The sequence below is a fragment of the Pleurodeles waltl genome, chromosome 5, assembly GCF_031143425.1.
Source record: "Pleurodeles waltl isolate 20211129_DDA chromosome 5, aPleWal1.hap1.20221129, whole genome shotgun sequence".
NCBI classification, from domain to species: Eukaryota; Metazoa; Chordata; class Amphibia; order Caudata; family Salamandridae; genus Pleurodeles; species Pleurodeles waltl.
This window is the reverse complement of record NC_090444.1, coordinates 1,797,433,966-1,797,447,794: the sequence shown is the minus strand read 5'-3', so window position 1 is coordinate 1,797,447,794 and position 13,829 is coordinate 1,797,433,966. Positions and strand designations below refer to the sequence as shown.

The window sequence follows — 13,829 nt, the reverse complement described above, 5'->3', positions numbered from 1 at the left end:
TAACAGCTAAACACCTCCAAGCTCTCGTTAGCCACAACCAGATCCATAACTGGAAAACATCCCTGGGACTCTACCTTTCAGGCCCTGGAAATCTCACTATGACTTACTGGTTAAATGCTGGGTCCCATTCAGAGACCTTTGCCTCAGACAAAAATAGATGAGCAACAAAACCCTCTAAAGATCTGAAGCACAAGGTCAAGCCAGGTTGGGTGCTCTCCAAAATCTGCATCCCCCCAAAATGTTGCAGCTCAAAATTAACCCCAGTCATGGTATCCAAGTTATACACTTGAAAGATATTTCAAGGCAATCCCCATGTTACCTTATGGGAGAGATAGCCCTTGCAATAGTGAAAACAGAATTTAGCAGTATTTCACTATCAGGACCTGTAAAATACACCAGTACATGCCCTACCTTTTAAATACATTGCACCCTGCCCATGGGACTACCTTGGGCCCACCTTCGACCCAAAGCACAGTTATGCTATCCAACTACAACATATCTGAAAGGAATTTGGACATTCTAGAGTTAAGGAGTACATTTAGGTGGATGGTTTTGTGGGTTGGACACCGGCCCCTACAAAATGAGGTGTCCCGGAGTTCATGAGTTAAAATCCCAGCAAGGAATACTCTGCCTTCCATCCATCAGTAGGTCAGTAGATTCAGCACCAAGAATTGCCTAATGATAACACCTGTTATTTACAGTTTTTCAAAGCAAACGTGTGGTATTTAGTACTATGTAAAACACTAGTGGGTCTTATTCCTGCTGCACAATTCAAGCACACAAGGACAAAATCCCTTCCATATTTATGGGTATAAATGTTACCAAAATACTGTGACTCATAAAATAATCCTACGGTTGTGCTGTTGAAGCCTATTTTGCCCCTGACAGGTCGAAACATGTATGATGTTGCTTCTGTACCAGATTACTTAGGACAGAATGCCAGTTACGGCTGGCCTGTCCCTGTTTTAGTGGAGTTAAAAGTGTTTCAGATATAGATGCTTCCTGTCTGTATTGTCACACACAAGCAAAGCAAATAAGGGCAAGTGATGCTGCCAAATGTAATTACTAGTGGTTTAGACTGATTCAAGCATTTCTATTCATAATGGTTTGGTGCCTAACTAGATGTGAAGGAGGTAGGCTTACTCAGAACAAAAAGTAAAGCTTCATACTAAGTAAAGCCTATGGCATTCGTGTACGGGCAGACAAAAAGAGCTTGGCTTACCTTTCCAGTGATCAATAGCTATATATACTTGGATCATACAGGACATCTGCTTGACAATATAACATGTCTGTTGGGGGCTCTTTCTCCAGGATCTACATCACCGGCTGGACCAGGCCCGCTTCACGCCACCACTCGAAGATGCTAAGTTTCACTATGGCTTTAACTCCAACCATTTGCACAAGGTTGTTTCCCACTGGAGGTACCAGTTTGATTGGAGGAAGCAGGTGGAAGTGCTCAATGCCTACCCACACTTCAAGACCACGATTGAAGGTGAGAGCTGTGTCTATCGTGGGTGGTGTTAAAATGCTTCTGCCTTGGGAAGCCTGAGTGACAGTGTTGCAATATTTAATGTACCAATGCACTAGTAATTATTAAAGATGGAAGATGATAATTTTATTGAAATGTTATATTTTTGATAACCGAGAGCTGGTCATCTGTTTATGCTCAAGATTATTGTTGGAAATGGCCCTTTCTGCAAGGTTATCCCCAAACCTTTTCCTTCCAATCTCCTATTTGTGATCCTGTGCTGAATTTCGTTTTTGCTGGCTTTAGGACTCTGGGGACTTTACCACTGCTGATGAGTGCTAAAGTGCAAGTGCTCTCAGTCTAAATGTTATTGGTGATTGGCTTATCCTTGTTTGACATATTTGATTTGTTAGCAAGTCCCTAGTATAGTGCACATATGTGAGCCCAGGCCCTGTAAATCATATGCTACTAGTGGGCCTGCAGTACTGATTGTGCCACCCATATGAGTAGCCCTGAAAACATGTCTCAGATCTGCCACTGTAGTGTCTGCATGTGCAGTTTTGAACTGCCAGTTCGACCTGGTAAGTGCACCCATTAGCCAGGCCCAAACCTTCCCTTTTACTACATGTAAGTCACCCCTAAGGACAGCCCAAGGCAGCCCCACGGGCAGGGTGCAGTGTATTTAAAAGAAAGACAAGGTGAACACTAGGGAGTCCTAATAGTTAGGAGCAAGAGTCCTCACACACCCTGTTGGGTGTCATGCTTCATCATCGGACGTGCTCCTCGTCAGACCGGCGCTGCAATGTCTGACGGGCACCCCCCGTAGAGGGGCTCTTTGCCGTAGATCTTTTCTCGATGATGACGCTAATGCCCCACAAGGGAGTGAGGGGAAAAAAAAAAAAAAAGAGGAGAGATTAAAAAAAACTGAATAAAATTAGCTCAAGACCCTCACTGAGTACTATGTTTATTTGTCTGTGTGGGGTGATGGCCAAGATTAAAAATATAACTGGAGAGTGAGATAGAGATGATGCTCAACCACTCTCTAATACTATATACGACAAAAAGGAGGTCAGGAACTACCAGACCTACCTTAAATTAGGGTCGACATGTTTCGCGTCTCTGTGGTTCACAAGGATCCTATGACGCTTCTTCAGAACCTAATGTATTCTAAACTTCTCCAACTCTAGACTAAATGGACTCTTGCAAACTATAACTGACAGTCAAAAAGTATCACCAGTCACTTACGCAAGTCCAACCTGACCCGAACTTTCTGTTCCTATTAGTCACCCTGCAAAGGTATAAAATATATCAATATATAGGTTATGTACCACATACCCTTGTTTCTTCAAACAAACAATAAACATGTGACAAACTGTGCAACACAAGGTGGTGGTGTTGGTGGTAGCACACTCATGCCAAATAAATAACGATAGGTTTACCCTCCCAAGTTGGTACAGGGCTTCATGGGATCACGCAGGCCATTAGCCAGGCTTACAAACACTCTAACCGTCAAGTAGACAAAACAACGAGAGAACAAACACTTATGTTATGATACCAATAAACAATCAAACCCTCAGATGACAAAGAATGTTTAGCATATTCAAAAGTAATGTGAAACAAATTAATAGTAATATGAAAAGGGTTGGTATTCTCTCAAGGCACCTCTATTAACCAACCCACACGATTTCACTACAACTGGTCGTTGTCAAACATAAAGAAAAACCGGTGTCAATATGGGAATACTGTCAATGATTGCTCATAAACTGAGAAGGACTAAAAATAAACTCTGCCGGAAGTTAATAGGCCGGGAATAGGAGGGAAATACACTGTTCAGTACACAAACTAAATTGTAATCCGTACATCGGGGCAGTTCCAATGTAAAACACCACCCTCTATGAATATAGCATGAGACGCACAGGCTCGGAATCCGAACCTATGGCGTCTCTCTCTATAGTGATCGTGCACGTAAGCAACAAGTGCCGCGCTCCAGCCTTGTGTGCTTGGGAGGCCGTCGTGTAATTTCTTTTAGCTGCAAGAATACAAAAACAGTCAGTACACATCGGGACACTTACTTGTGCAGTCCTGACGGCGGGTGTATTCACCTACTCCTGGTTGCGCTCCTGAAAGTGAAGGGAGCAACGGGCCACGGAGTAGAAATAGTCAGGTGCCCGTAAATAGACCTGCATGGTTGACACTCGCGTTGCCCAGCAACGCAGTGAACGCTGCATTAAAACCTAGAAATGTTAATGGTAGCCAAAAAGAGAAAAGGGGCTCACGCAGCTCATGCCACTTAACAGGTATAAACAGTGGCCATCTTGGAGCGGTGCTCCACTAAACGAAAAGTGATGGAAGTTGTTAAGTAAATAGGAACTCACTGCTCCCTTAGAGGCTATCTGGAACACGAAGTATGTGAATGGGACATGGAACTAGAGCAACGTTGGGTATTTAAACTTAACACACATCTTAAAGGCTTAAATGATGATATACCTTGGACCAATTTTTCGTTCTGAACCATCCTAGAAGGATTATGAGTATCATCCTACCCTGTCCATCACATATGTGTGCGATTTTGAGGCTGCCTGACCATGCACCTCCTTTAGATACTATTACTGGTTATTAGTTTCTTTTTCCATTTATTTTTGACAGCATCGTTGTTAGTATCTTTGGTATATGATTAGATATGACTTATTCCCATGTCCCATTCACATACTTCGTGTTCCAGATAGCCTCTAAGGGAGCAGTGAGTTCCTATTTACTTAACAACTTCCATCACTTTTCGTTTAGTGGAGCACCACTCCAAGATGGCCATCGTTTATACCTGTTAAGTGGCATGAGCTGCGTGAGCCCCTTTTCTCTTTTTGGCTACCATTAACATTTCTGTTTTTTAATGCCTCGTTCACTGCGTTGCTGGGCAACGCGAGTGTCAACCATGCAGGTCTATTTCCGGGCACCTGACTATTTCTAGTCCGTGGCCTGCGGCTCCCTTCACTTTCGGGAGCGCGACCAGGGTTAGGTGAATACACCTGCCGTCAGGACTGCACAAGTAAGCGTCCCGATGTGTACTGACTGTTTTTGTATTCTTGCCGCTAAAAGAAATTACACGACGGCCTCCCAAGCACACGAGGCTGGAGCGCGGCACTTGTTGCTTACGTGCACGATCGCTATAGAGAGAGACGCCACAGGTTCGGATTCCGAGCCTGTGCGTCTCATGCTATGTTCATAGAGGGTGGTGTTTTACATCGGAACCGCCCCAATGTACGGATTACAATTTAGTTTGTGTACTGAACAGTGTATTTCCCTCCTATTCCCGGCCTATTAAGTTCCGGCAGAGTTTATTTTTAGTCATTCTCAGTTTATGAGCAATCATTGACAGTATTCCCGTATTGACACCGGTTTTTCTTTATGTTTGACAACGACCAGTTGTAGTGAAATCGTGTGGGTTGGTTAATAGAGGTGCCTTGAGAGAATACCAACCCTTTTCATATTACTATTAATTTGTTTCACATTACTTTTGAATATGCTAAACATTCTTTGTCATCTGAGGGTTTGATTGTTTATTGGTATCATGACATAAGTGTTTGTTCTCTCGTTGTTTTGTCTACTTGACGGTTAGAGTGTTTGTAAGCCTGGCTAATGGCCTGCGTGATCCCATGAAGCCCTGTCCCAACTTGGGAGGGTAAGCCTTTCGTTATTCATTTGGCAGGAGTGTGCTACCACCAACACCACCACCTTGTGTTGCACAGTTTGGCACATGTTTATTGTTTGTTTGAAGAAACAAGGGTATGTGGTACATAACCTATATATTGATATATTTTATACCTTTGCAGGGTGACTAATAGGAACAGAAAGTTCGGGTCATGTTGGACTTGCGTAAGTGACTGGTGATACTTTTTGACTGTCAGTTATAGTTTGCAAGAGTCCATTTAGTCTAGAGTTGGAGAAGTTTAGAATACATTAGGTTCTGAAGAAGCGTAATAGGATCCTTGTGGACCACAGAGACGCGAAACATGTTGACCCTAATTTAAGGTAGGTCTGGTAGTTCCTGACCTCCTTTTTGTCGTATATAGTATTAGAGAGTGGTTGAGCATCATCTCTATCTCACTCTCCGGTTATATTTTTAATCTTGGCCATCACCCCAAACAGACAAATAAACATAGTACTCAGTGAGGGTCTTGAGCTAATTTTATTCTGTTTTTTTTAATCTCTCCTCTTTTTTTTTTTTTTCCCCCACTCCCTTGTGGGGCATTAGCGGCATCATCGAGAAAAGATCTCCGGCAAAGAGCCCCCCTACGGGGGGTGCCCGTCAGACATTGCAGCGCCGGTCTGACGAGGAGCACATCCGATGATGAAGCATGACACCCAACAGGGTGTGTGAGGACTCTTGCTCCTAACTATTAGGACTCCCTAGTGTTCACCTTGTCTTTCTTTCTCTTCTTGGAACAGTGCATTTCATTATAAAATAACTTCTATCGGAAGGTATACACTAGACCATTAATCCTCCGGATCCCCTTTATCTTTTTGAAGTATTTAAAAGATAGGACATGTACAAGTGTGTTTGACATGTCCTGCTAGTGAAATACTGCTAAATTCTGTTTTCACTATTGCAAGGCCTATCTCTCCCATAGGGTAACATGGCAGTTGCCTTGAAATATCTTTTAAGTGTAATGTCCTATTGGGAGCAGATAGAGAAATGGAGTTTGGGGTATCTGAACTCACAATTTTAAAATACATATTTTGGTGAAGTTGGTTTTTAAATTGTAAGTTTGAAAATGCCACTTTTAGAAAGTGGGCATTTTCTTGCTTAACCATTCTGTGCCTCCGCCTCGCTGTGGACTACACGCCTGGGCTAGGATGACAGTTGGTCTGGTTGTGAAATCACTCTGTACAGTCACACATAAGGAGTTTGGGTGTGCTGGGATGTCTCCTGAATTTCCTGATGGGCCTACCTGAGCTAGAGCTAGACTGTCCTTACACAAAGCAGTCTCCAACCCTCTGGAAGTGTGTCTGGGTCAGGGCAAGGAAATACAAGGTCTTGTGCACTACAAAGACTTCTCTTTGAAGTTTGCCTACTTCAAAGACATAAAAGGGTATAAGTACTTGACATCTTCCCCATATAGTTAGAACACTTCTGGACTGAGGACATTCTGCCAGGAAGAAGAGCTGGATGCTGTAGGAGGGACTGCCACTCTGCCTGTTGCTTTGTTGTGCTGGCCTGCTGCTTTCTGCTTCTGTCCTGGGAGTGAAAGGACTGGACTTTGCTTTCTACATCCTGCTTTCCAAGGTTCTCCAAGGGCTTGTACTGAGCTTACCTCCTGTTAAGAAGTCTCAGTGACATCAAAGACTTCATATGCTAGTGCCTGGGCTCTTCTGCTGAGAGTCCTGACTTGCCAAGTGGTGCCAACTCCAGTCCCTGGGCCCTTGGAAGTGTAAACTGGTGACCTGAAGAAGAAAACTCACGCACCGAAGCACTGCAGCAGACAACATTGAAGCAATACCTATCCCACGGCTGGAGAATCGACGCAGTGCCTGTCTTGCAGCTGCTGAATCGACGCTGCGCCTGTTTCCCCACGGGTCCAGCAACACACAGCATCTGGATTTTCCATGTATCGCCACACATCAATTTCTTATCAACTCCGCATCGCCTCCGAGGCTGCATGTCTGGAAATCAATGTATCATCTTTCCTGTGAGGCCTCCATTGAATGCTTGAGGTAGGACTATATTACATTTGAAATCGAGGTGAGAAGGTGCTGACAAAAGCAATGGAAAAATGGGTGCTACAGGAAAAATGTTGCTTTATTTGTGCAAAAAGAACAAGGTGATGGGTGTAATGCTTGAATTAATCTCATCCACTGGCTACCACACAGGACGCATCCTAATTTGTAATTTTCGCCCACCACGCCACCTCAGTTTGGACCCATGGGAATAGTACAGCCTGAACTGCCAGGCCAGCTTCTCCCTGAACCTAAAGACAAACACCTTAGGACCGGAGTCACCCTAGTTAGAGCTCTTCAGCCAGATGTAGCTTGGTTCCACTGGCACAACGAAACTGGGAGCCATGTCTAGACATACCCGGTGTACATAGGGCAGCAAATGCTGTTGCAGCCTATTGTGCCCATAACAATGTCAAACGGTGTTGGTTGCTCCTTTTGTTCTAGATAACTTAGAACAGAATGCCTTCTACCACTGGCTTGTGCAGCATCCATTTTCCTATGCCTTTTTCCTTCACCCTAATTAAATAGGTTTGATGTTTATATGGCACGGACACAGCCAAACTGCATGCCACACAAACGTCAACCCCATTGGCTTTCCAAGGCTTATTGCCAACACTCCATGTAAAAACATTCTGTCACCTGGCAATGAGGTCCAGTATCCACAGTATTAAAAACTCTTTAAGGAGTAGAAACTCTTTCTTTGTGTCTCTTGTCTTGATCTGAAACTGTAGAACGCCATTCTTTAATATTCTGTCAGCCTCTTTTCCTAAAGAGTGAGTGTTCTGGTAAGTGCAGTGTCAGGTCACTGGAGAGTCATTGTTATGGTTGTCAGTGGCCTCTGCGTATCCTCCTCTTTCCACCGCACATAGCAGTGCTGGGCTGCTTGGACAAGGCCTGGCTGTTACCATGCACAGATTAAGAGTGTGCTTGGCCAGGTGAGGTCTGCCTGAGCCACAGTGATGTAGCATGGAAGGGAGAAGTGGAGGCAGAGCCTGCAAAGGAGGAAGCCACAAGGGAGGCTGGCACCACCAAGAACCTGCTTCTGTACTTCTAGTGCTTGGACACGAACACGTTGGTAACTCAAGAGAATGACCTGTGGACACTATGTCCATCCTGAGCTGCTGATGGGAAAGTTTTATCTGCAATGGTTTTGAAGATGAGAGTGACTGTTGCACACTAATCCCATGATGCTTTTGTCTCCATATATAGATCTGTGATGGGCTAGGCCTGCCAGGTCACCACTTAAGGGCCCCTGTTTGGCGATCTAGGCACAGGGCAGGCTCCTCCTTTGTCCTGAGCGGGTAGTATCTCCTAGTCCAGGTGACATGAGATGTAGCCCACAGCAGGCCCTGGCAGCCCGGTCCTTTGTGGTTTCCTTTGCAAAAGAGACTGAGGCTTATTTCCCTGAACACAGACCCACAGGCCTCATATCAGGCCATTGTTCTATTTACTGGTTGCAAAATCCTGCGACGATTTTTCAAAACCGACCCATGTACTAATAGATCGGTTCTTAAAATCTGAATTGTAGTGAGTCAGAATCTGACCTACATTATGCATATTAATGAGTTAGAGTGCAAATTGTGAGCCACTACGATTTGTTCCCATTACAGAGGCGGTGGCCTGCTGGGATCAGCAGACCACCATGTCTGTGACTGCTTTTAAGTAAAGTAGCCTTTTAAAAAAAGAAGTTTGTTTCCCTTAAAGGACAGCAGGATGCTTTTTTTAAATAGAAATAAAAAGGGCAGTGGTTGAGTGAACTATTGCCTGCTCTAAAAAATGTTTTTCTGACCATTCTTAAAGGGGAAGGCGCACCTCAAGCTTACCTTCCTGTTTACAAATGGGTTACATTACCTTTCAGTAATCTCCAAAATATTAATGTTTTGCAACTGGATTTTGGTTGCAAAACATTAATACAACCCATAAAGAATTAGAAAGGCTGTCTTAAGCATACCTTTTCTACATACTGGTTTGGTATGGTATCTAAACCCATATAGCAATTTGGTAATCTGTTACTGAATCACTAAATCCATTCAGTGCCTTTGAAAAACACATTTACTGCTCGTACCCCTGTGATTTACCATATTTTACGGGTTGCAGACAGTAAATGCATTCAGACATCTGGCACATTGTTCTTTATTTCCATAACACTAGGGAGGGTGTGATTGGGAAGGTGGATAGGAGTTTGTATAGCCTGGGTAGGTGGTACAAGAAGACCCAGTGGAGCTCAGCGGGCATCTAGACCACTCTCCTTGAGGTGGAGTAGCCAGAAAGGCAGTCCGTGATTGTCCCAGATTGCTTTCCATCAGCCTCATCCCCCATGAAGGAATCCAGTCGCATATCTCCACATGATGGCTTTTCTTTTGATCCTTGGGGGAATCAGTGAATACTGCTCAGTACTTATGGTGGGCATTGTCATTTACCACTGTGTCCCTGGACCTCCTTCACCACTGCAGTCTAATTAGATAATCAAGAGCCTTCTTTGTTCCTCTTTACTCCCTTTGTCCAAGGGTAGCCCGTAGATTTTATTCTCCTTTACTCCCTCTGTGCTTGTGGCGCTCCAATGGTAGCGAGCAACCTTTATTCTCCTTTACACTACCTCTGCTCCTGGCTCTTCCAGGATAGTGAGCAGTCTGTACTCCCTCTGCACTCCTGGCTCTCTAAGGCAATGAGCAGTCTTTATTCTCCTTTGCTCCCCCTCTGCTCCTGCCTCTCCAAGGGTAGCGAGAAGTCTTTATTCTCCTTACTCCCTTTGTGCTCCTGGGTCTTCCAGGGTAGTGAGCAGGCTATACTCCCTCTGTACTTCTGGCTCTCTAAGGCAGCGAGCATTCTTTATTCTTCTTTCATACCCCGCTGTTCATGCCTCTCCAAGGGAAGAGAACAGATTTTTTTCTCCTTTACTTCCCCTCGGCTCCTAGCTCTCTAAGGGTAACGAGCAGTCTTTATTCTCTTTTACTCCCCCTGGCTTTTCAGGTGTAGCGAGCAGTCTTTATTCTCCTTACTCCCTTTGTGCCCTCTGTACTCCTGGCTCTCTAAGTCAGCCAGCAGTCTTTATTCTCATTTACTGCCCCTCTGCTCCTGGCTCTCCAAGAGAAGAGAGCAGTCTTTATGTCCTTTGTACTGTTGGCTCTCGAAGGCGGCGAGCAGTCTTCAGTCTCCTTTGTTTCTGCTTCTTTCTTTTCAATGGTAGCGAGCAGTCTTTGTTCTACTTAACTCCCTTTTTGCTTCTGGCTCTCCAGGGCTAGTAATAATCTTTGATCGAATGTACTCCTGTTGTGGTTCTGGCTCACTAAGGTTAGTGAGCATGTCTTTGCCCTTTCTGTGCTCCTGAATCTTCAAGGGAAGCGAGCAATCTTTGTTCTCCTTTACTCTCTTTGTGCTCCATTAAGTATGCATGAGGTGGATGTAGGTTTGAAACTCTGTGGCACAGATAATTGCACTTCATAAAGTCACCGTCCAATCAAAGTTGCATACTTCAGAAAGAATATGCCTTTACTCACTCATAGGATAGTAAAACCTGAAGGTCCTAAGCCCAGGTCTCACCATGTCTTCTAAGGTCATCATTTAGATTCAGAGGAAAGATCCACTTACAGGTGGGTGTGCTCTGCAGGCAGAAGAAATCATCTATGATTCTAGATGTTCAAAGCATAATTGTTTCCAAATGTATCATCTTTTGATATCAACAGAGGTCATGTTTGGTGATATCCAAGACTAACCATAGATCCCAAAGACTAAGAAGCCCATTGAGATCTAAAAGGTCTGAAGGAGAGCGTCTCTCCCATTTATCCCTCCTGTGTGTTCCTGCGCTGGATTTGCACCCTTTCAGATAATCTCTATTCTAAGAGAGAACATGTTCAGTTTTGAAAACGCAGGCAATATCTGGCCATGTTATTATCAAAGCTTGAACAGTCATAAGCTGTCCTTGGTTAAAGAGAAGTGAATGTTGTAGTTGTAGAAGCACATTTTGTCTTTCTTCTTTACCCTCAGAACTCCAGTCAGCGAAGGTGTGGATCTGAGGAGTCTGCGAGTACAGCTCTATACCTTTGGCAGCCCGGTAGTACTTTTAAAAGTCCATTAGTTGGAGATGCCTTGCGTGTAAAAGTTTTAGCAAAGTTCTTGCTCTTCCAAGTTTTGTTCTATCTTAGACTAAGATATAGTTCTATAGTTTAGCCCATTTCTTCAAAATATTTTATGTATTTTATGTACTACTGTCCTGAAGCGATACAGACACATAGATAATATATGTACCTTGACTACATTTATGCATCCAGTGATGGACCACAACAGATCTTTTCATTAACCAACTACTCTAATTTCTGTCAAGAATAGTACGGGGAACAGTTGAGGGCTGTAAGCTCTCTACTAGGTTCTTGATTGCAAGCTCATCGGTGCACATTCATTCAACTATTCTAATTGGATTTATCACACTGCTTTGGAGGCGCATACATTAATAATTCAATATTCACAATTTATATCCCAATGAATATGTCTCTCAGCTTTGATTATGTTCATCCTTATTTAGTTTAGCTGCTTTATGCAGCAGCAAAGTGTTCGATACAAAGCACTCCATTGTTGTGTTCCTGGTTTGTGTTGTTTTATACTGAACCCAGTACGTTGGATTTGGTATGTCAGTGTTTGAAACAGCAAAAACTACTGTTACTCAGTTTGATGATTCATTTTGAGTCAATCGAGTTCTCACCTTTTGTGTGTTGTTTAGTAATAACTTGTTCCACTGGAACTTATCCTACATTGTTGTTCTGTTATATTTTCCATTTTTAACAAGAATGAATTGGAATTTTAAAATGATTTGGATCTGAAAATTCAGTTTCAATGGTTTAATGCAAGGCTTGCTTCTGACGCTGCAATTTGAATCGAAAGCCCAAATTTATACTTACTTATTTACTTTTCATTGCAAATCAGGATTTATGTTGTAGAGTGGGTCCAAGCAGCGCTTTGCGCTACTCTCCTTTATATCAGAAGGACGTTCCATGAGTGGTACATGGGCATTCATGTGCAACCACCTATATGTTTCGATGCAACTCCCTATCTACTTGCAACTGTAGACAGTATTTGTGCCGGAACCTTACATGTTCTCAAGGCAGGTGTAACAGAGGAGAAATGTTTTAATTTCTCTGTATTCTTCGAACTTTGAATGCATGCAGCATTGTACATCACACATACAAAGAGGATAAATCATTAAAGTGTAGTTTTTGTTACTGGTAGGCCCCCCTGCAGTACAAAACCCGTGCTTGACAGAACACTATTGTGCAAGGATGTATGTGTTGGTGCATGGCAGCCTAAAGTGTGCCCGCACTGGGGGAGAGAAAATACCTACTAGATGTCACCCATTTTTTCACTCTCCTCTGAAGCAACACAACACAGCAACTTTGGTGACATCACATGGGAATTGCGCTGTTCTGTATGGGGGAAGGCGAGAAAAAGATTCCAATGTATTGTCAAAGACCTCTATGAACTACTACACTGATATATCTTCATCATCCACCAACAATGGTCTTTGTTCTTCAGGGATCGAGGTGCATTTCATCCATGTGAAGCCCACGCATGTGCCCACCGGTCGAAAGGCCAAGGCGCTGATGATGATTCACGGCTGGCCAGGCTCCTTCTATGAGTTTTACAGGATCATTCCGCTGCTGACCGAACCGGCTGCTCATGGCTTGAACGACGACCTGGTGTTTGAGGTCATTTGTCCATCGATTCCTGGATTCGACTTCTCAGAGGCACCACACAAACAGGGTAAGCTGAACGGAGGGCAACACAAATGGGGTTGGAGGACAGCGAGGATTAGGAATAATAGGAGGAAAAATTATGTCTTGGTTGTTCCATGATCCTTTCAGATGTGGAGGGGATGTCTGGAGAGGAGAGACATATATTCAAAAGTCTCTATGAAGGACACGTTAGTCATTTAATCAGTCTGCCTTCCTATACAGCATACATTTATGGAAGTTTCATGTAACATTTGTTAATTAGACTACAAGGTTCACAAGCATTAATCCTCAGTACAAAGCAATCATTGAGTGGCAGTGAACTGTTCACACTTTTGTTTGGTTTGCCCTCTCGTTTGGTTGCTGATGTCTTCTCATGACTGTTTTTCCCATTCCTCCTGCCCAACCAGCAGCAAAACCTGTCTGTATGTGGGAGACTCAACTCACCTTTCTTGAACCCATCACCCATACAACATCATCACTCTGAATGTTGGGGGCAAAATGAAAAGTATCCAGTACACACATTCTCCATGTCTCACTCTTGTGAGAACACTGAACTGATGGTTGAGACTTTGTCAAATTATAACTAACAATTATTAACAATGACTATTGTTTTGGCTTTTGTAAAGTGAAACTGTAAAGTTCGCACTTGTATAGCGCACTACTCACCCGTTAGGGTCTCAAGGCGCTGTACACATACCGCTATGGAACCCCTCCTGGCTTTTTCCTGTGAGGTGCCCACTCCTGGGCACCCCAGGGTGAAGCCAGGCATCCAAGCACTGTTGGGGCCATTGTGGAGATTAAGCAAGCTATTGCCCAGAGTTACAGAGTGGGACCCATTAATTAGATTTGGCACAGAGGCGAGAATTATCTGGCCCAAGGGAATTGAGCCCAAGACCTGCTGAGGCGGGACTTGAACCCTGGTCCCG

The 13,829-nt window shown here is 43.8% G+C and overlaps 1 protein-coding gene across 3 annotated transcripts in view; it reads left to right on the top strand.

Annotated features, from left to right (window-relative positions):
* Positions 1–13,829, top strand: part of LOC138296799 (epoxide hydrolase 1-like) — a 167,260-nt gene that overhangs the window by 88,510 nt on the left and 64,921 nt on the right. For all 3 annotated transcript variants that reach the window (XM_069236241.1, XM_069236242.1, XM_069236240.1), the window contains exons 3-4: positions 1,312–1,492; positions 12,704–12,931. In XM_069236241.1, the coding sequence (XP_069092342.1) occupies positions 1,312–1,492; positions 12,704–12,931 (409 nt within the window). The remainder of the gene's footprint in view (positions 1–1,311; positions 1,493–12,703; positions 12,932–13,829) is intronic.